General features: G+C 37.2%; 1 protein-coding gene across 1 annotated transcript in view; it reads left to right on the plus strand.

Moving 5' to 3' along the window:
- Positions 1-15,347, plus strand: part of PDE3B (phosphodiesterase 3B) — a 186,665-nt gene extending 171,318 nt beyond the window's left edge. The window contains exons 13-16 of the mRNA XM_044752259.2: positions 6,637-6,840; positions 8,765-8,926; positions 11,907-12,162; positions 13,380-15,347. Of these exons, the coding sequence (XP_044608194.2) occupies positions 6,637-6,840; positions 8,765-8,926; positions 11,907-12,162; positions 13,380-13,594 (837 nt within the window). The 3' untranslated portion in view covers positions 13,595-15,347. The remainder of the gene's footprint in view (positions 1-6,636; positions 6,841-8,764; positions 8,927-11,906; positions 12,163-13,379) is intronic.
- The last annotated feature ends 7,043 nt before the right edge of the window (positions 15,348-22,390 follow it).

The raw sequence follows: 22,390 nt of genomic DNA on the forward strand, positions 1-22,390 counted from the left end.
TTATATACTCAAAACTGTTGTCCTGATCAAAATACAAACATGAGGTCTGCATATAATATCAATAATCCTTTGTTATTTCTAACTTCTCATTGTTAAAGATTGCCAGTAGATGAAACAATGGGAAGTGCTAGAATGGAAAGGAAATTGATTAGAGAGTCAGCTATGAAAAAGTATAGCGTTTTACCTACTTTCCTTGCTTACTTCCTGCTCCCCTTCAGTCTGTTCTCAACACATAGCAGCCAGTGACCTGGTTTAAATGTGAGTTACATCACTCTCTGTTCTAAACCCTCCAATGGCATTCACCTCACTCCTTGGTAAAAGTCATTACAACAGCTCAGAAGGCCCACCTCGACTTAGCTTCCACTAATTCTCCTTTTTTAATCACTCAGGTCCAGCCTCACTGGCCTCCTTTCTATTTTGCTCTCTCTCCTAGGCACCCCCTTTCTGAGAGCCTCTTCACTTTGTCTGCCCTGCCCAGAGGGAGTGCTCTTTCCCTAGATATCTGTCTAGCTCACTTTGTCACCTCCTTCCATATAGAATTTCAAAGTCACTTCCTGTTACTCATTATGTTCCTTCCCTGCTTTATTTTTTCCTTAGCAATGATCTTTTAGCATACTATGTATTGTTTATCATATATCTCTTCTCAGTGGAATATAAGTTTCCATGAGGGCAGGGATCTTTGTCTCTTTTTTCCCCTAATACCTAGCGTAGTCCCTAGCACACAAAAGGCATTCAGTAAATATTTATTGAATGTTGAAGGATGCCTGATGTCCTTGCTCTGCAGAACTACAAGCTTGTCTGAAGTATACTCTGTTCTTCCCAAAGTGATGAAATTCATGAGACCTTCTTCAGCCAGTGCCTGTGAGATAAAGACTCTTGTGAAAGCCTAAGGCCTAATGTATTTATTAGGTAATCAAGTAGGTTCTCTCATCTTGAGAAGCTCAGTGCGTCTCATCAGGCCCTAATTAGTGAGAGATATTATAGCTCCGGTATCATAAAAAGCAACGATATTGTGTAGTACTACCAACTGGATCAAGCATTCTTCTTCATTCTTGTGGTAAGGCAAATGTGTTGGGAAGACACAGGATTATTCTGAGTTCTTCCCGTGAAAGAAAGTGAAACACTTAGGTTTATTCTGGAGGGATGTCAGTATTAAAATTTAAAGAGATTTCTGAGCTATTTCTAAATGAAAAGTTGTCTGAAAGATGGAGATTAGTGCTTGAGATATTAGAGTTCGTAGAGTATTTTGATGAGATTTGGGGTAAAAGGAAAGAAAATTTTAAGTTGACATTTGTAAATCTGAGACAGTCATAAATATGTTTTGTCCCCCAAAATATGGATCTAGATGGTGACTGAACACATGCATTTGTCTTCCTTTCCTCCTGATTAAAATGATAGTAAGGGATGCAGCTCATTATGACAGAGAGGAATAGGTGGGACGGTATTATCACCAGTAGATTAAAGAATTTCATACTATTTTTGGAAAATGAAAAACAGATGGACAAATATTGGGAGATGAGAGAAAAGTATACTAGAAGGAGGCTACAGCCTAAGTGGAACCCTAGAGAGACTCCTGATGCCATTTGCCCCTGCCTGCTCCACACACACACACACACACACACACACACACAAGCTTGAGCATGTGTGCACATGACCTCATGCACATCCCCCATACAGGTACACCACACATACCTTTAAGCAAAGCTACTGTAACCCTGCATTTACTGCCAGGAAGAAAACTCATCTCTTAGATGTTGAAGGAAACTCCCAGGAGAGAATAAGAGTTACTAGTGTGGGTATTAATACTCCAGAGTAAAGCCTTCTCATTCTGGAAATTTGACAGCTGGCACCCAGTCTGGTAATTTTAAAGCAAAATCTGCTAGATAACAAGCCCCATCCACATTGCCAGAGTTCCTACACATCCTTCCCAATTAAAGAAGAGACTCAGCAATAAAATATCCACAAGAACAAAGTCACATTGCAATCTAGGATTCATTTTTTTTATATCAACAGATAACCAAGGATCACCAAACATATGACATTAACCAGTAGCTTGGAAAGAAAATGCTAAGATGAACAGAATAACTGACTACAAGGAAAAAAAAGATAATCTAGGGACTAGAAAAGCACTTAATTAAAAACAAAGTATTCTCAGAGAGAATCTGAAAAACATTACATTACATCCATAAGAACAGGAAACATGTTTCATAAGGAAACATCAGAGAACAAGTTAGAGCTCTTAGAAACAAAAAGTATGACTGCGGAAATTTAAAAAATTCAACATAAGCCTTGGAAGTAAAATTCCAGATAACCTCTCCTAGAATATAGACCAAAAAATAAAGAGAAGGAAAGTACAGGTAAGGAAAAAATAGGGCAGAGGGGACAAGGTCAAGATCTGACCATTGGGAGTTCCAGAAAGTGGAGAGTCTTTGGAGGGAAGGGGTTCACCAAGTGCCAGAGAAGTTGAATGAGGAAAAAACACCAAAAACCCACATATACTATGTCATGGTAACATTTCAGAACAGAGATTTTTTTAAAAAAAAAAAAAAAGAAAGAAAGAAGAAGAAGAATTCTTGAGAGGATGAAAACAACACACTTACAAAAGAACAAAAATCCTACTGGCATCATATTTTAGCAACAACGGATGCGAGATGGTACTGGAATATAGTCTTCAGAATTCTAAGGGAATGCATTGATCATTCATTTAACAAACATTAGATGCATACTGTGTGACAGGCACTCTTCTAGGTATTATTATTGAACAAAACATGCAAAAAAATTCTGCCCTCATAGAACTTACATTCTAGTAAAGCAAGAAAAACAATAAACAAATAAATGTATGTGTAAGAGACAGAGAGATGATTATGATGTAAGTGAGGAAAGAAGTAAAATGGGGGAGGAGATAGGGAGTGCTGGCGGAGAGGTGTTATTTTCAGGGTAGAGTTCTGTATCCAGCTCACCCACAGTTGAGCATTGAGCAAAATACAGAGCTTCTCAGATGTGCAGAGATTTAAAAAAATCATGTCCCATCTATTCTATCTGAGAAAGTTACATAAAAATGTGTTTTAGCAAAACTGGAGTGATAACCAAGACAAAGGGTCTTAGAAGCTATGAGATTACCAGAAATTCTAGAACAAACTCAGAACTTGGGGTAAAGGAACCCCAAGATGACAGCTGTTCATCAAGCTGTTTCTTTAAAGAGAAGCGCCTTTTTTAAAACTAGCAGCTTTGGGGCCAGCCCGGTGGCTCAGTGGTTAAGTTCGCACGTTCCCTTTCTCGGCGGCCTGGGGTTCGCTGGTTCGGATCCTGGGTGCGGACATGGCACCATTTGGCAAGCCGTGCTGTGGTAGGCGTCCCACATATAAAGTAGAGGAAGATGGGCACGGATGTTATCTCAGGGCCAGTCTTCCTCAGCAAAAAGAGGAGGAATGGTGGCAGATGTTAGCTCAGGGCTAATCTTCCTCAAAAAACAAAAACTAGCTGCTTTGTTTTTTGCAGCACCTGATTTGTTTACTATCTCTATTGGATTTTTTTTTTGTTAGGAATATTATTTTTTTAAATGAAAACAATCTTTCTTAAGCCAAGAGTACCCAAGAGGGTACTTTTTGAAGTACCCTCTTTAATCTTATGACTGATCTAGAGATGTTTTAATGTTTCCTCCTATTTCTTGTGTTTCAAAAGGAGACATTTGTTTAGATTTATTAGTCTCTTCCTTTGTTTGATCTAAGTCTTTCAGATGTCTGATGGGTTTTCTTTTTTTGCTTACATTTATTGAAAGCTGTTTATTATTTGTTAACATTAATCCTATCAGAGTTTGTATTAAACCCCCTTTCAAATCATTCTGACTGAGAGAGAGTGAAAAGTAAAGTTTATGATCAACTAATTTGCTTTGCCAAATAATTTGCGTGTGGAGAGAAGGGAGGGATCCACAGCTAGAGAAAGCAGGTAGCAAGATGCTTCAGCAAAAAGTCAAAGGATGTTAGTTATTGCAGCTCTACACTAGCTGGGGCACCGTCTTCCTTCTCTAGTTGTCACAGAGCCCACAGTAAAAGCCAGCTAAGCTTCATTATCTGTTTTACCTGGACTGTTTTTCTCACTAAGTTTAAGGGTGGCTTGTTGCTCTACGTGCTACCATCCAATGTTCTTCCTAAAGTAGCACTGACATTTGCCTCCTACTTACTGCTCCGTGGGTCTTTCTTGCCTCTCCTCAGCTATGAGGAAGTCAGTTTATTGGGGTCCATGAGGGGATTCCTTCCACTTATTCTCCGGGTGGGTTTTTCCATTCCCACTTTAACATGTCTTTGAAGCCTCCAGTGATTATATCTAGCTTCAAATATTCAGTGATTATATCTAGCTTCAAATATTCAGATTTTTTGCCCCCATTTTATATTTCTTTGGTAATTTCAAAGGGTAATTTGGATGCTGAAGGAATTCTGAACTTACTCATTTCTTTTACTATCTCCCTAGCTGAGAATTTATTGTCAACTAGCTTTACTCAACTAGCTTTACAGGACACTCACTATACGCTGTGCTTTATTGAGCTGGGAGTTTGATTACTTCTTCCTGAACAGACAAAGCTAATCTGATAGTTTATCAGTCTTTATTGGATTTGAGCACGAATTAGTCAAATTGCTGTTAAATGTAAATTGACCCCTTAGGGAGTCTACAAAGCTTACTCCATCTCTTGGGATTTACAATGTTTAGAAGTTGTATTAAGGTTAGCATAAAATGTGTTTTGTTTTTTTATTGAGCTATAATTGACATATAACATTGTGTAAAGTTTAAGTTGTACTACATATGGCTTTTTGATACACATATCATCATCACCATAGCAACAGCTGACACCTCCATCATGTCTCATAGTTATTTCTTTTTTACGGTGAGAACAGTTAAGATCTAGTCTCTCAGCAACTTTCAAGTATATAACACAGTACCGTTAGCTACAGTTACAATGCTGTACATTAGATTCCCAGAACTTATTCATCTTGTGACTGCAAGTTTGTACCCTTTGACCACTATCTCCCCAATTCTCCTACCTGCTAGCCCTTGGTAACCACCATTCTGTTTCTATGAGTTCAGCTGTTTTAGATTACACATACAAGTGATATCATATAGTATTTGTCTTTCTCTGACTTACCTCACTTAGCATAATGCTATTAAGGTCTGTCAAGGTGACCACAAATGGCAGGATTTTCTTCTTTCTCATGGCTGAATAATATTCCATTGTACATATATGCAGTTGGCCCTCCATATCCATGGGTTCTGCATCTTCGGATTCAGCCAACTGTGGATTGAAAGGCCTACAATGGTTGTGTCTGTACAGAACGTGTACAGACTGTTTTCTTGTCGTTGTTCCCTAAATGATATGGTGTAACAACTATTTACCTAGCATTTACATTGTATTACATGTTATAAGTAACCTAGAGATAATTTAAAGTATAAAGGGGGATGTGTGTAGGTTACATGCAAGTACTGTGCCGTTTTATATTAGGGACTTGAGCATCTGCAGATTTTTTGGTATCTTTGGGGGTCGTGGAACCAATCCCCCATGGATACTGAGGGACGACTGCATACACCACATCTTCTTTATCCATTCATCCATTGATGGACACTTAGATTGTTTCCAGCCTTTATATGGCACATTTCAAAGTTTAAACCATATCATTGCTTACATAAAATCAAATGATGTAAGAAAACAATCAAATGGTATCTATACTTAGACTATAGCTAATTTTTATAAATAATATGTAAAACTATTTAATTAAGCTCTCAGAACATGTATCTTAACTGAGATTACATTCTGTTTTTCTCTGTCCTTCTTTCCCATTAGATTGGGAGCTCTAATGAAAACAGGGACAGGCTTTTTATTTTTATCCCCAGCCTTTAGCACTGGCTATGAAAGTTCTTTTAATAATTACGATGGCTATTTAATAATTTTAAAAACTGCTTAATTTTTAGAGGTGGAAGAGGGTTAAAAAATTCTATAATCCAGTGGTTTTTAAAATCTGTCTTCCAAAGTCCTCGAGTACTGGGGAGGTACCTCAGGGCCTTCCACGGAGTGAAGTGGAGAAAAAGCGAAGAATTCCACACCACTTGAACCAGGGGATTCATGCTTTTATCTGTTTCACACTTCTGTCTCACTCCCAGACACTGTGTCACCGTGGGAGTGTAGGACGTGTCCTCCTCAGACACATGGGGCTCTGACTCGATCCGGACTGGACTCCTGCTTCCTCTTCTTCATTCATTCCATGCTGGCTAAAGAACAGAGATGCATCCCTAAACCTGCTGTGTGTCCCTAATGACTTTATTAACAGAAGCTGCATCTGAGAAGGTTTACTGATTTAACGAAGTCGCCCTCAAGTGTCAGCTTTACCTCTCTTGGTGGGTGGCATGGTGTCTGCAAAGATGAACTTTGGAGACAAATTACCCTTTCACTTACTAGCTGTGTCTGCTGTACCTTATGCTCTTTGCACTTCAGGCTACTCTTTTATAAAATTATCAACCCTTCTTCACAGGTGTTAAAATGCCTGGCGTATAGGAGGTACTCATTGTTTGTATTCTCCCAATGTGATCCTGTTTATTATTAAAGTTTAATATCTTTGAGATGCCTGCCTCATTTTTCTTATTCCTTTCTAGGCAGTTTTGTATAACGATAGATCGGTTCTGGAAAATCATCATGCTGCATCAGCTTGGAATCTGTATCTTTCTCGCCCAGAATACAACTTCCTTCTTAATCTTGATCATGTGGAGTTCAAGCGCTTTCGTTTTTTAGTCATTGAAGCAATCCTTGCCACAGATCTTAAAAAGCATTTTGATTTCCTTGCAGAATTCAATGCCAAGGTTTGTTATGCAAATTAATGCCTGGTTTCAAAAATGGAAATCATTATTGTCAGTGTTACTGATAAAAAATATTTTTTAATGTTAAGTTAGAATGCTACTCATGAAGTCATAATAAATATCTGATGTAAGACAACATATTTGCCAATATTTTAAAAAATAAAACATTTTTATTATTATAACATGTCCTAAAATACTACCGCTTGCTACATTTCCTTTCTAACACAGACTCACATTGTTGTGACTTTCCTTTTACACAGTGACACTCCAGTTAATTATGTCAAGAGCTTTTAGGGGCAGATTTGAGAAAATTGTGCACAGTGCCAAGTAAGACATTTTATGATGGTAAAGTTGTGTTTCTAAGAAGCCAGTTATGCCTACTTCGCTGTACCTCTTACACTTTCTTTATTAGTGTCTCCCTGGCTGGTGTGAGAGAGACGTACTCCCTAGTCTTCAGCTTGAGAATAACGCATCTTTGACCAGCTGTTTATTGGCATTGCCCACTATGTGCAGTTGCGCTAGTGAAGAATAAGGAAACAACAGGTTGAAGACCCTCCCTCACTGAACCCACGTTCACTATGAGGATCACTGCCCTCTGTGAGAGTGGTCCTAAAGTTGCGAACCGCTGCCTGAGGTTCCTGAGAGAAGGATGCCCCCTCTTGCTGGCAGGAAGCTCTTGTTTTCTTGATGAGGTTTGTGACCTACAGGAAGGTGTGCCTTCAGGGCAGAGGAACTGGTGACAAAGGAGTACTAGATTTAAGCCCCTGGAAGGAGACCCTTTATATGTTGCTGTCATGGTATTAATAAAATGCTTACAAAAAATCAGCAAGAAATCAGTATGCCTCAAATTATTTTGTAGTTGTATAGCTCTATTAACTTTTAATTTAATTTAAAAAATTCTTTTAAGTGCTTAAGTGGGAGTAATAGAAGTTTTTACAGGTGAAAGATTATCTAGCCCAATCCTTTTGTGTCTGTGTTCCTCAGAGACTTGTGTTCTGTAGTCTCTCAGGAAAATACCAAGTGAGTGAGGCTCTGGACCGCCCACACAGTTTCAATCAAAAGAGCTCTCCTTTTGAGTGTTTTCTATAGTGGTAGTGTACATAAATTTTCCTTTCACAAGAGTTTGGTACCAAAAACCTACCATCACACTAAAGTTCCAAAGTCACTGATCTGGCCCATTCACTTCATTTTGTACAAGAGGAAATTTGAGTTTTGAAAGGCATAGTGATTTGCCTAATTAATGATGATAATTACCATTTATTTATGTAACAGTGTTAGCATTTATTTAGCATTTACTATGAGCTAGGCATTTTTCATTTGTTAATCCTTATGGTAATATGGCTAAATTGGTATTACTTTTCCTATTTTATAGGTGAAGAAAGTTTTAGATTCAAGAAGATTACGTAATTTTTCCAGTGTTACACAGTGAATTGTAAATCATTATGAGTCAGGATTTAAAACTAGAGGGATCAGCTTCTAAGACTTATGTTCTTTCAACGATATCATGTTGCCTTTCACAGCTAGGATCCTTAAGTGATTTTTTTTGAGGAAGAAATAGTTACAATTCTTATATGATTTATCGATGTTTTGCATATCCATATAATATGTAATATATATACACAAACAAATTACAATTCTCTGTGGTAATCACAAATATTGAAACAAACCATGGCTTATGTTTTTATAACGCTCTGCTTCCATTGAAACAAAATTATAATGACAATTCAAAGGAAAATATAACCCATAGAGATTCATGTTATGGCACAAACTGATTAAAAGAAGCATTTCTTGAAATTCCTTCCTGTTACTTAGACAGGAAACAGTTTTAAGATAATTTGGTATAAAAAAAATAACAGAATACAATAGAAAACAAAACCAAAACTCTTGTGCCGTCAGAACCTAAAATAATTCTGTTTTTCCAAAATAGGCCAATGATGTAAATAGTAATGGTATAGAATGGAGTAATGAAAATGATCGCCTCCTGGTATGCCAGGTGTGCATCAAATTGGCAGACATAAATGGCCCAGCAAAAGTTCGGGACTTGCATTTGAAATGGACAGAAGGCATTGTCAATGAATTTTACGAGCAGGTAAGTTGAAACATGAGGTCGGTGGGATTTTTAAGAGCTACCATCTGAAGACACTACTCATTGGGATTTGGATAGGTGCACTGAATGTTTGAAACCCGAGTTGCTTTGACCAAAAATGGTTAGAAATTGTTGCATTTGCTCTGGTCTTAGTATTTTCTCAGCTCTTTTTGCCTTTGCTCTTAAAATTTAAAACAACAAAAAATAAGTTATTGCCTCTCTGGTGTGGGTTGAATGTACTCTTGAGTCTAGAGGGAAGGATAGACTACGTTATGATTCCAAGGTCCCTCTCAACCCTGAGAGCCTATCACCTAGGATAATTTATTTCTAAATGAAATTATTTTTAATTGATTCAGGGTATACTTAGATTATATTTTAAAAATATCAGCCCATTTTCAAGTCAGTTTTAGAAAGACTGCCTTAGAAATTATCAACTGGGTAAAAGTCCTGGCAGGGGATGAGAAATTAGAGGGCTAGAAATGGGGACAGAGTACAAACTTAGTGGTTTTTAAGGGTTCAACAATATAAACATGCTCTTTTCTTTTTTCATATGTTTTAAAATCTTGTCCTTAAAATAATTCTACTACTTTGAGGAATCTGTACCATTTTTTGTCCAGTTTTGATGCTCCATACAATGTAGAAGTGTACTGATTTCCCCAAAAGCCTAACATTTCCTATCTCCAAAATGTCAAATACATCAACTTGACTTTGGAATTGCATTCCTTCGGAATCCTTGTTGCCCCTAAAATCAGGGACAATCAAGATGTCTACCAAGTGAGGGCTTTGTGAAGTGCTTTCTTACCAGGAGCTGCTATTCCCACAGGAGTGATGAAGTTGAGCCCGTAAACCATACACACTTACCTGTTAGACCTTGTCACCCCCAGATTGTATTGAACGACCAGTAAATGTGTGGTGTCTTTCACCTCAGCTGAACATCCCAACACATAATATATACTCTGCTGTTTGCAATTTACACAATATCATACTGTATAATCATGGAAATAGATAAGTATTCCAAGATTATTAGCATTTTACTGTTCTGATATGTGAACTAAATTATATGTAATTTTGGGTAATAAATTATTATAAATATTTCCCTAACTTGTAGATTGCAGTATACAGTTTGCATATTCCCATCCTCATTCTCAAAGATAATTGAAGCCTGCCTCAGAGCTCTCCAGTAGATTTCATGTTCACAAAGGAATTTTATGCTAAGGAAAATGCCATCTTTATATTATCTGTACAAACAGAGGTAATAACAAAGTACTAGTACATGCCAATTTTAGAAAACTTACTAATTCAGTGAAATAACATTAGAAAAGTTCCTTTAGACTCAATTTATGATATAACTATTTTTAAAGTATATAGAATTAATTCTTATTAAGCTAACTTAGAAGCCAAGCCTGAGGTTGAATCCTGGCTCCTCTTCCTTACCAGCAATGTGATCTTGGGTAAGTTACTTAACCTCTCTGTGCCTCAGTTTCCTCGTTGATAAAATAGGAATATTGATGGTACCCATAAAGTCACTGTGAGGATTAAATCAATTAGTACATTAATATATAAAGTTCTTAGAACAGTTCCTGACTCATAAGTGTTCAAGAAATGTTAGCGATTATAATTCCAGATCTATCACTAAAAACAATATATCATTTCAGACAGTTTCACTTAATCTTTCTAGGTTTCATTATTCATACGTCAAAGAAAAATGTCATGTGACACCCAACCATGCAGAGTTGTCGTGAAGGTTAACCGTACTACTCTATATGAAAGTCCTAGTCATCCCTAATCGGAACTATTAAACTTCCTTCAGATATGGATGCAAAATTCTAACCCTGCCCAACTTTTTCTCTTTTTATCATCCTCATTAAACTATTTTTATACCTCGATAGCCATTTAATTGCCATGGGCTTAGAAAAGCCAAACCCCTAAAAGAAATTTTAAAAAGCCAAACTTATGAAATCATAGAGTCCTGTGGATAAACTCAACTGTTTTTTTTTTTTAAACATTAATAGTTTTCTTCCTCATAGAAGATTGTCATAGAAGATTTTTTAATCATGGGACAGTTAATCACAGGGACAGTTTCTGGTTGTTTCCTCAGGGCTGTGTTGGCTCTCCAAGAGAGACACCGCTTGCCCGCAGAATTTGTGCATTGTGGAGAGTATGCATGCCCCGCGAGGGAGACACTAGACACTAAAATGTTAATAGTAGCATTTGGGGAATGCTCAGCACCGTGCTAAAAACTTCCATAATATTGCTTTTCATCCTTGTAGCAACCCTGTAAGGTAGATTATTATTCAGATTTTACACACAAATTGAGCACAGAGCTTGCCCACCACCACACAGGTAACAGGTGTCAAAAGCAGGTTTTGAAGCCACATCTGTCTCATCTCAAATTGTGCTCTCCAGAACCCCCTGGGCCACAGTGGGAGGGTGTCATGGGGCAGGCAGGTGGGGCTCTGGGCCCAGAATCCTCACCTCAACTGCAGAAGCTCTACTTCTATGATTTACATAGTGGGTTTTCTGATTTAGATTCATTAAAGGGTTCTGCTGTTACAAAAAGGGGGAGGGGCTTGAAAAACATTTGCAAAATTCAACTCTGTACATTTGAAGTACAGCTATAACAAAATGTTTCCATTATACCATCTCCCCCAGGAAAAGAGAATCTATATTTGACATTATAGAATTTTGTAGGTTATTAGTAAACTTTCTGATACTTATTTTAGAAGATGTATATTTTACTTGTTAACTAAATATCAACCATACTGGTTGACTGGTGGAGAGTGAGAATAAAGTCTTGTTTAAGATTTCTCAAATATTAGAGAAATTCTTACAGTTGAAATGATAGAGTAATTAGATTCATTGACACTTCTTTGTACAAATTATTTTGATGCAGACTATGCTTATTTAAAATAATTTTAACAGGAAAGCGCAGTGGTTGTTCATTCAGTAGTTAAAAATGTACTTTCCTTTTTAAAATGATCAGGGAGATGAAGAAGCAAATCTTGGTCTGCCCATCAGTCCCTTCATGGATCGCTCTTCTCCTCAACTAGCAAAACTCCAAGAATCTTTTATCACCCACATAGTGGGTCCCTTGTGTAACTCCTATGATGCTGCTGGTTTGCTACCGGGTCAGTGGATAGAAGCAGAAGAGGATGATGATGCTGAAAGTTGTTATGAAGAAGAAGATGGTGAAGAATTAGATACAGACGAAGAAGAAATAGAAGACAATCTAAATCCTAGTAAGAATATAGGGATGCTATAATTTCTTTAACGTTATTAACTGCAAATGTCCATTTAATTTGGATTTGGATCTTTGTTCCTAAGATACAGATTCAGTAGTCATATCTTAACTACTGTCTCGTTTTGAGTAACTGCTGTGTGCTGGGTGCCTTGCTAATGCTGTCACACAACAAGCATTCTTGGTTAAAGCGCATCTCCTGAGGTGTTGCCTCCAGCCAGTGCTCCTCAGCAGGGTCCACCTGTTCATCCCAGGTAGGGCTGTCACCACCTCTGAGCATATGTGAGGTGGTGGGTCCTAGTGCCTAGTCCTCCTTCGCCTCACCCCTCCTCACACCACCCTCCCCCAATCCCACAAGGCAGTTGAGAGCACAAGTTCCAAAGTAACCCGCTCATATGCCCTTCACACAGACTTGGGAAATGGATCAAACCCGTTGGGAGAAGAGGAAAATATACGTTCCCTGACTCTAAGAGGAGAACCAAGTTTTGTGGCATTGAACTGAATTACCAAATGTAGGGACATATTTTTCTATATAAAGCAATGAATATAAATGGAAAATGAAAAAGAAACATTTGCCACCTTTGTAACTGTAAATGAAATCAGTTATTTGCTCTTTAAAGTTATATCTAATTATTTTTTTGTTTTTCAAGCATGCTATAAATCAGAACACGTTAACTACAAAGAACCCCCCGCCCACACACACACACACACACACTCACACACGTATATTCTGGATTAGCCCAGTGAAGAATAATCTTATGCCATCACATCTGATCATCAACTTGGGAAAGTTGGCTGGCTTCTAAAAATTATTTATACTCAAAATTTTGATAATTGTGTTTAATACATAAAAATTCTTAAAATGTTGGTTTTTAACTTTGCACTATTATTTATCATTTGAAATTTCACTACTATCCTCCTCTCCCCTCCACTCCTCCCCCGCTCAGTCTTCCCTAATCCCCTGCTCCACTTTATTTTTATCCATAATACTTAACACCATCTAACATACTTATGTTTTGCTTCTTTATTTGCTTACCTAGGTCTTTCCCCCTAGAATGTGAGCTCCATAGTACAGGAGTTATTTTTATCTTATTGTTTACAACTGTAATTCCAGTGCTTAGATAAGTGCCTGCAATATGACAGGCACTCAGATATTTGTTGAGTGAATGATTGAATCATATTGCTATGATTAGAATATATTTGTTTTAAACTTCACAGAACCACAAAGAAGGAAAGGCAGACGGCGAATATTTTGTCAGCTAATGCATCACCTCGCGGAAAACCACAAGATATGGAAGGAAATCATAGAGGAAGAAGAGAAATGTAAATCTGATGGGAATAAACTGCAGGTGGAGAATTCTTCCCTACCTCAAGCAGATGAGATTCAGGTCATTGAAGAAGCAGATGAAGAGGAAGAGAGACAGTTTGAATAAAAGAAAAGACATATTGAAGAAGCCAAGGGCTGTGCCCAGTGTCAGAAATCATTGCCTAGTGTCCACTGTGCTGACTTTCAACGGACCTTCCTACGTGGACAGGCCTCTGTACTGTGAGAGGATCCTTGCTGTGCCGGCGGTTTCCTGTGCACTTTCACCACGTGAACTAGGAAAGCCTTGGAGCTTGGCTTCAGTTGACTCATGTTGCAAAGTCCTTAATGGCCTTCACTGGTGTATAAATACTTTGTCATAACACTGCTTTGCAGGGTAGTAAGCTCTTCGTTTTCATGAGAGGTAGCTATAACTAAAAGCTCAAGTGATTTACTTTGGTTTCCAAAGTGGCCAGAACTTTTTGCCTTCATGAAAACAGGATTCATATTATATTTCCAAATGTGTCTTTTATGTCTTTGAATATTTTGAAAAAAAAGTCTGTGCCTATCTAAAAAGGAACCCAGTGTTGCCTTTCTGAGGGAACTGTTCAATGCAATACACTGTTCAGTGCTGTTCTCCCAGCTAGGGTTATCCATGAAGGACTGAGTGGCCTTTGTTATATTTAACAAAATCCAGGTGCATCAATTTCTGATGCTTTTTACTGTTGTGTATTATCTACTATGAGTGTTTTATTTCTGCTCAGAGTATTCAGGTTTGCCATGGACATCAGAAGTATGAATTCCAGTCTTACTGACTTTACATTCTATGTAGAATTTTAAAGCTGTTTAGGTTTAACAACGAAGGAATTTTATTCTTTAGTCAAAACTATTCTTATTTTTCTCTTGCTCAGGATTAGTATTTTTAAACAGTTAGTATAAACACAGCACAGATTTGTCAGAAGAAAAAAAACTGTCCTAATATTAATGTTAATCTTTTATGAAATGAGCATTATTTTCTCTCTTCTTAGATAAATTTGAAACTAATTAAAGCCAAGGAAAAGGAGATGTCTGTCTTTTGCCTTAACACAAAAATCAAATGAAACTAATCCTATCAAAGATAAAAAAGCAAAAGAAATAGTGTGAGCTCTAAGGGACACATACATTGAATAAATAATTGGAATATGTGCTTATCTTGAGACCCATATCTTAGGTGTCACGTGTTTAGTTACTGTAAAACTGATGTTCACCTTTCTGTTAATTTCCTTCTGCCTCGAGACTACATGACATGACTACTCAATACTTCTGCAAGTCTAATTTCTGAGATAAAGTAAATGGTGGGAATACCCATTTACCTTTTAGATAACAAATCTAAATATTTTAGTGAATCATTTCACACAAAAGCACATTAGGATAATTGCAAAGAAAATGGACCATATTTACAATGTTTATAAACTTGTTAGGCTGCAGATATGTATACTAGTTGTGAAAAATATTTGAAGACACAAAGTGCAGCCAAAATGAGAGCAAGATGATAGATTAATATTTTCCATTATTCTTGGAGACCGTATTATATTTTGGATTTATTCAGGTTTTGCAGACAGTGAAACCATTAATTTTCCAAGGTAATTCCTTTAAAGTATGATATCAGCAGGTACTTTCTTACCTACCTAGAATATTTGGCTTATCTGAAAGATATAAATTAAAGATCTATGGAAGTGTTGGAAGTTTTCATCCTGTATAGTATCATAATATTTAATGAATCACTAAGCTTTATTTATTAGACATGTTGAGTGCTGAGTTCCTTCCTGCCACTTTTGCTACCATTGCCACATCATTTGTAAACTGGTCCCACTTTACTGAGTAATAAAATTTTAACTAATTTATTGAGTTTTTACTTATATATATCCTGTGCTTCTATTTCTCTAAAGTGCATTCTGCATCCTGCATAAGTATTTTTCTGCTATTGCTTCCTCTCCTGCAAAAGACATATATGTGTATAAATTCACCCATGTGTGCATAATGAGACCCTATAAATTTCCTTACTTTCTATTGTTTTATTAAAATTTTGTATTGGGGTTGTTTAGTATATATTTTTATTTTCTCAAAAAGAGCATGTTTGTATTCTATTAAAAATACTATTACTGTGAACTCATTTTAAAATAATTTAACCCTTAACTGATTTAAGCCTTGCTAATAACTGACATTAAAATAGCCCAAAGAAACACTAAAATGTACCCTTACTGAAACCTAAATTCATAAGTTGTAAATGAATGTGAGAGAATATTAAGTATATATAGTGCTATTAGATGGAATCTTACTTGAGAAATTGCTATAAGCCATACTGCAGATCCAATTTCGATTACTACTGAATCAGCTTAATTATTAGAATTTATTTTTTTTCCTTTAGGACCACAGGGGACGATCCCTGTGAGTGCAAAGATTAAAAAAAGCAGAAATAATCTGTGAAAGCCTCAATATGCTCAGGAAAAACAGACCTATGCTTTTTTTTTTTTTTAAACTTTTGACTCCCTTCACGCGTTTTTTCCAAAAAATAGAAAAGGAGGACACTCTTCCAAACTCATTTTATGAGGCCAGCATCGCCTTAATACCAAAAGCAGACAAGGATGCCACAAGAAAATTATAGGCCAATATCCCTGATGAATACAGCTGCAAAAATCCTCAACAAAATATTAGCCAATCTAATCTAACCATACATTAAAATGATCGAGTGGGATTTATTCCAGGGATGCATGGCTGGGTCAACCTCCACAAATCCATCAAGGTGATATACCACATTATTAACAAAATGAAGGATAAAAATCTGATCATCTCAATAGGTGCAGAAAAAGCATTTGACAAAATTCAACATCTATGATAAAAATACTCTCAACAAAGTGGGTATAGAGGGAATGTACCTCAACATAATAATTTTCATCATGAATTTTGTTTTAAGTCACTGGTCTTAGAATTAATCTTTTAGTGCTATAAAATAGCTATGTGCTTAATGACACATGTTTATCCATAAAAGTCTACTTTTTAAAGTTATTTCATGATTTTAAGGCTGTTTCCTGCTATTCTCATCACTTTGCTGATGCTGTTGGCTTTTTCTGTTTATTTTTATAAGAATCCTTGATTTTGAAGCATATACTTTAGTAAGAAGAAAAATGACCCTACCGGGAAGATCTGAGATGCAAGAAGGAAAAGTAAGCAAATTAATAAACAACTAGGTAAATCTAAACAATCATTATTTATAGGAACTAAAAATAATTATTTTATGGGGCTTAAAAAAAAATCCCGGATAATAAGAGCATGTAAATCAGAAGTAATTAAAGTTGTTTAAGGGTCTTGTCTAGTTTAGGAAACAGACTAAGATATTAACTTTAGACTTTGTTAAATTATATATGTATGCTAAAATTTCAATGGGAACTACTAAATTTATAAAATAAAGTGTGTATCTTCTAAACCAGTAGGGGGAAAAAAGAAAAGAAAAACAAGAAAAATGGAATAAATGAGGAGCCAGCCCGGTGGCATAGTGGTTAAGTTCATGCGCTCCACTTCAACAGCCTGGGGTTCGCAGGTTTTTCCATTTGTGACAACATGGATGGACCTTGAGGGCCGTAGGCTAAGTGAAATGTCAGATAGAGTAAGACAAATACTGTATGATTTCACTGACAGATGGAATCTAAAACAAACAAAAGCTAACCCCAAACTCATAGATAGAGAGGAAACCTTGGTTGTTGGCAGAGGCGGGGAGGGAGCATGGCAAGGGCAAAACGGGTGAAGAGGGTCAAAAGGTATAAACTTCTACTTATGAAATAAATAAGTCCTGGGGATGTCATGTACAGCACGGTGACTATAGTTAAGAATATTGTATTGTATATTTGAAAGTTGCCAAGAGTAAATCTTAAAAGTTCTCATCACAAGAAAAATACTTGGTAACTACATATGGTGATGGATGTTAACTAGACTTATTGTGGTGATCATTTTGCAATATATAAAAATCAAATCTTTATGTTGTACATCTGAAACTAATACGTTATATGTCAAGTATATCTCAGTTTAAAAAGAAAGACCTAGTGAGAGGTAGTGGGGAGACCAGCATGGTAGACACTTGCTGCTTATGGCTGCCAGACTAATTTCTAGACCCCACCCACTGGCAGACACAGGGCACTCAATGTACTATCAACACTGTGTAGATTGATTCCAGAAACGAGTGGGACTGAGCTTGCCAGTGCAGGTCCCTCTTGCCTACAGCAGAGCCTGGCAGGAGAAAGGCAGACAGTAATACCTACAGTGCCTTAACCCTCTGGAGGGAACACTGAGACAATCTGAGGATTGAATGGGAGGTGCACAATGGAAAGGTTTGGTTGACTACCTTCCCTTTCTGGGAAAAGTTCTCAGTCTCTGTGTGATTTAGACTGCCATGTTGGAACCACTTGACCCCACCACATTCCTCCTCAAGAATTTGAACTAGTAAACTAAGAAACCAAGATTAAGAACTGTGAACCACACCATCAGATGGCAGGGATATTAGATTTATAAGGTCATAGCAATGGACTGAATTTTTGGGTGCTCCCCCAAATTCATATGTTGAAACCTAATCCCCAACATGATGGTGCTTGGAAGTGGGGCCTTTGGGAAATAGGAGGATGGAGCCCTCATGAATGGGATCAGTCCCCTTAAAAATGAACCCCAAAGAACTCCCTCACCCCCTTCCGCCATGTGAGAGTACAATGAGAAGTCAGCAGTATGCAACCTGGAAGAGGGTTCTCACCAGAATCCAATTATGCCGGCACCTGATGTCAGACTTCCAGCTTCTGGAACTGTGAGAAGTCAGCTTCTGTTTATAAACAAACAAACATACAAAAAACACAGAATGTAGGAAAAAACCCACAAAAAAAATGACAGAATAAAGAAGAGAATGAAATAGAAAACAACACAATAAAAAAGCAAGACAAACCCAAAAGACAAACTGAAAGACAAAACTCGTGCAGTTAAGAAAAAAAAAAAGCTCAAATATTGATATTAGGAATGAAAAACGTCTGGATTAGGAAGATAAAAGAATATTTTCAACAACCTTATGCCAATAAACATGAAAACTGAGACAAAAGGAAAAACTACAAAAAGGTAACTTACCAAAATTCACCCCAAAAGAGTTAGAAATCCCAAATAAGCCTATAATCAATAAAACAAATTACATCAGTAGTTAAAATCTATCCACAAAAAACTCATGAAGTCACGATGACTTTATGAGCAAATTCTACAAACAGTTAAGGAACTGAGCATTCCAATTTTTTATGAAATATTCCAGATTATATCCAAAAAAGGAATGCTGACAACATTCTACAGGCTACTATTACTCTGCTATCAAACCTAACTAAGAAGATAAGAAAGAAAAAATTATAGGCCAATCTTATTCGTGACTCAGATGCAAAATTCCTAAATAATATATTTGCAAGTTGGGTTTATCCCAGGAATGCAAGGGGAGATTACCATCAGAACGTGATTAATGATATTAATTACATTAACCAGTTAAAGGAGAGAAAAGAATAGTCATCTCAACAGATGCAAACAAGTGATAAAAGTCACCCATTCATCATTTAAGAGAGAAAGAAAATAGGAAGGAAAGAAAGAAGGAAGGGAAGGAAAAAATGACAAATCTAGAATAGAGGGAACTTAAGTTTTGGGGGTATGAACAAAAGAAACTACAGTAAATGTCATATTTAACGAGGAGATTAAGTTATTCATTCCTTTGAACAGCCAAGAATGTTCACTATCGTCACTTTTCATCAACACTGTACTGGAGGTTCTAACTAGAGTAGTAAGGAAAAGAAATAAAACTGTCGTCATTTAAAGATGATATGACTAATAGAAAATTCCAAAGAATTTTGAGAAAAAGGATTAAAATTTTTAGAATTAACAGAAAGTTTAGCACCTTTGTCATATACTATCAGGATACAAATTTCTACTGCATTTTTATAGAACAGCATCAAATTCTTCTGTTACCAATTTTAGTTTGGAAATGGTCCCCAAGTTCAGGATCCCAGACTCACACTAATTCTCTCAAAGAGGCTTCACACACAGTCAAAATTTCCAGCTGGTGGTTCCCTGCTTTTTTAAGGAAAGCTTTTAAAGAGGATATTCACAGTTAATTTCATCAGGAAGACAGTTAAGTGGGCGCCTGGTTGCTAACGCTTTCTCTCAGTCTATTTTCCCTTAATACCTGTTTCAGTATTATCCACCTGAGTGAGGACATAGAAGATCCCAAAAAATATGAAAAATCCACCATTAAGATGAAATTCAAGAAGACTTAATATGATTCCTTGCATTTAAGTTCAAATATCTGCTCTCAGTAAAGGAAGGATAAACCAGAAAGGGCTGGTTTAAAGAGACCTCTAATGATAAAACCCTGGGAGCTGTTGTCAATTACTACAAGTATGTTTCTCTGGTTAAAAAAAAAAAAAAGGCAGTGTCTTAAATTGCATTCCTCAAAATACCCTGTCTGCATCCCCCCCATTCTGAGATAGTCAGATGTTATATTTTAAAAGGAACATTGGTAAATAAAAAGAGGTCCAGAGAAGAGTGCTAAGAATCAAACCATATAAAGAAGGTGGATATTTAGCCTGTAGAAGCAAAGATTCACAGGGGAGACAAAGTGAGAGCCTTTTTCAAATGTTCCAAGTGGGGGCCACGTATTTAAATACCCACAAGACCAGAGAGACATTGTAAATTAATGATGTGGACTTGGTGTAGCACATATGTATATGTCATGTAAAAAGCCACAACTCAGCTCCAATTGTTTTTCACCATTCAAAAATGCCAGCCTGGTACTGATAGAACTTCACATTTTTTTAAAGAAAAGCTGAAAATGCAGATTTTTACAAGAAATGTCAATTTTCAAATGTTAACTTAAGTTTTATTTTTAAAATTAAAACTAAGGGTTCTGTGAGCCAGCCCAGTTGCCTAGTGGTTAAGTTTAGCACACTCCACTTCGGCAGCCTGGGTTTGGTTCCTGGGTGCAGACCTACAGAACTCGTCTGTCAGTGGCCATGCTGTGGTGGTGGCTCACATACAGACAAGAGGAAGATTGGCAGTGGATGTTAGCTTAGGGCAAATCTTCCTCAGCAAAAACAAAAACAAAAAAACCTAAGGGTTCTGAAACCAATTCCAATGTGGAAGTGTGGTTTCCCCACACCACCAACAAGCAATTCTCTGATACCAGCTGGGTGTCCTACAATTCAACTCAATTCTGACACTATTTACTGGAGAAAGCATCAGATTCCTTCCCAAGGTTAAGGGCTCAGTCGGGCAGTGTTCAACAACACTGCCCTCTGCTTCAAATGCCAATCACTGACTGACCGGCTACAGACTGGAGGTTCCAGGACCCACTTGGACTTCAGACCCCAGTTGCCAAGTCCAGGTTGCTACCTGTAACTCTGACCGACTGGCTATAAACCAGAGGTTTCCATGACCCCCTTTCTGGGTTCAATTGATTTGCTAGAGTGGCTCACAGGCCTTATGAAACCCATTTTCTCACTAGATTACCAGTTTATTACAGAGGATATTAAAGGATATGAACCAACAGCCAGATGAAGAGATACAGAGGGCAAGGTGCTGAACAAAGGAGCTTCTGTCCTCATGGAGTCTGGGCCTGGCACAGTGGCGTGCGTAAGTGCTCTGGTTCACCAACCTGAAAGCTCTCCAAAGCTCTCCTTTTGGGATTTCATGGCGGCTTCGTTACACAGGCATGACTGATTAAATCATTGGCCATTGGTGACTGATTCGACCTCCAGCCCCTCTCGCCTCCTGGAAATCACAGGGTGGAGTGAAAGTTCCAATCCTCTAACCATGGTTGATGCCCCTGACAACTAGGCCCCATCCTCAGGTGCTTTCCAAAAGTCATCTCATTAACATAAACCCAGCTGTAGTGGAAAGGGGCTGTTATGAATAATGAGATGCTCATTTCACCTTTATGGCTCTGAAGTATTTTTTCAGGAACTGAGGACAAGAGACCAAATATAATAAAAAATGTTCCCACTGCTCTTATCACTCAGGAAATTCCCAAAGGTTTGGGAACTGTGAGCCAGGATCTGTGGATGAAGACCAAATATATATGAGAAATAAATTTTGGTCATCTGAATGACCAAATATATATTTCTTATAAATCACAATAATTGCAAACCTTGTATTAATCATTACAATATGCAATATTTCAGGAATATTCAGTATTCTTCATTCAGTATAGAAGCTTATCTGCTTTAGAAGATAATTCATAAATGGAATATTTTTACATTAAAAAATATGTACAAGTGAAATTTTTCAACATCTTTGTGAAATATACAGAAGATATACACAGCAAAATAAAATAAACACCATTATACAGCAAACACTGCTGTCTCCCCAGAAGCCCTCACATGCCTCTTCCCAATCACAGTCCTTTCTTCTTCCTGCTAAAGACAGCCACTCAGCTGACTTCTCTTTGCCTGAATGTCTTTCACCTTCTGGAGTGAAGGTTATCAAGGCTGAGCGTAATGTTCTCGGTTAATTATCATGCTTTAGTCTTCTGGCTTGCCATTGTCTCTACTGTGAAGTTAGCTATCAGTCTTGTTGCTTTAAAGTGATTTTCTTCCTGTTTGCCCTGCATGGGATTCATAGGGCTTCTTGAATGCCTGGCTTGATGTCTTTCATCAGTTTTGGAAAATTCTCAGTCATCAGATCTTCAAATATTACTTCTGTCCCATTCTTTCTTTCCTTCTTCTGGGTATTCAAGTATGTAAATGCTACATCTTAACATTATATCTCCTAGGTCTCTGACACTCCTTTTTTTTTTTTTTTTTAATCTCTCTGTGCTTAATTCCAGTTGGTTTCTTCACTACGTTTCAGCTGTGTCCAATCTGCTATAAAATTCATCCACTAAGTTCTTAAA

This window comes from Equus asinus, chromosome 20 (assembly GCF_041296235.1).
Source record: "Equus asinus isolate D_3611 breed Donkey chromosome 20, EquAss-T2T_v2, whole genome shotgun sequence".
Lineage (NCBI taxonomy): Eukaryota > Metazoa > Chordata > Mammalia > Perissodactyla > Equidae > Equus > Equus asinus.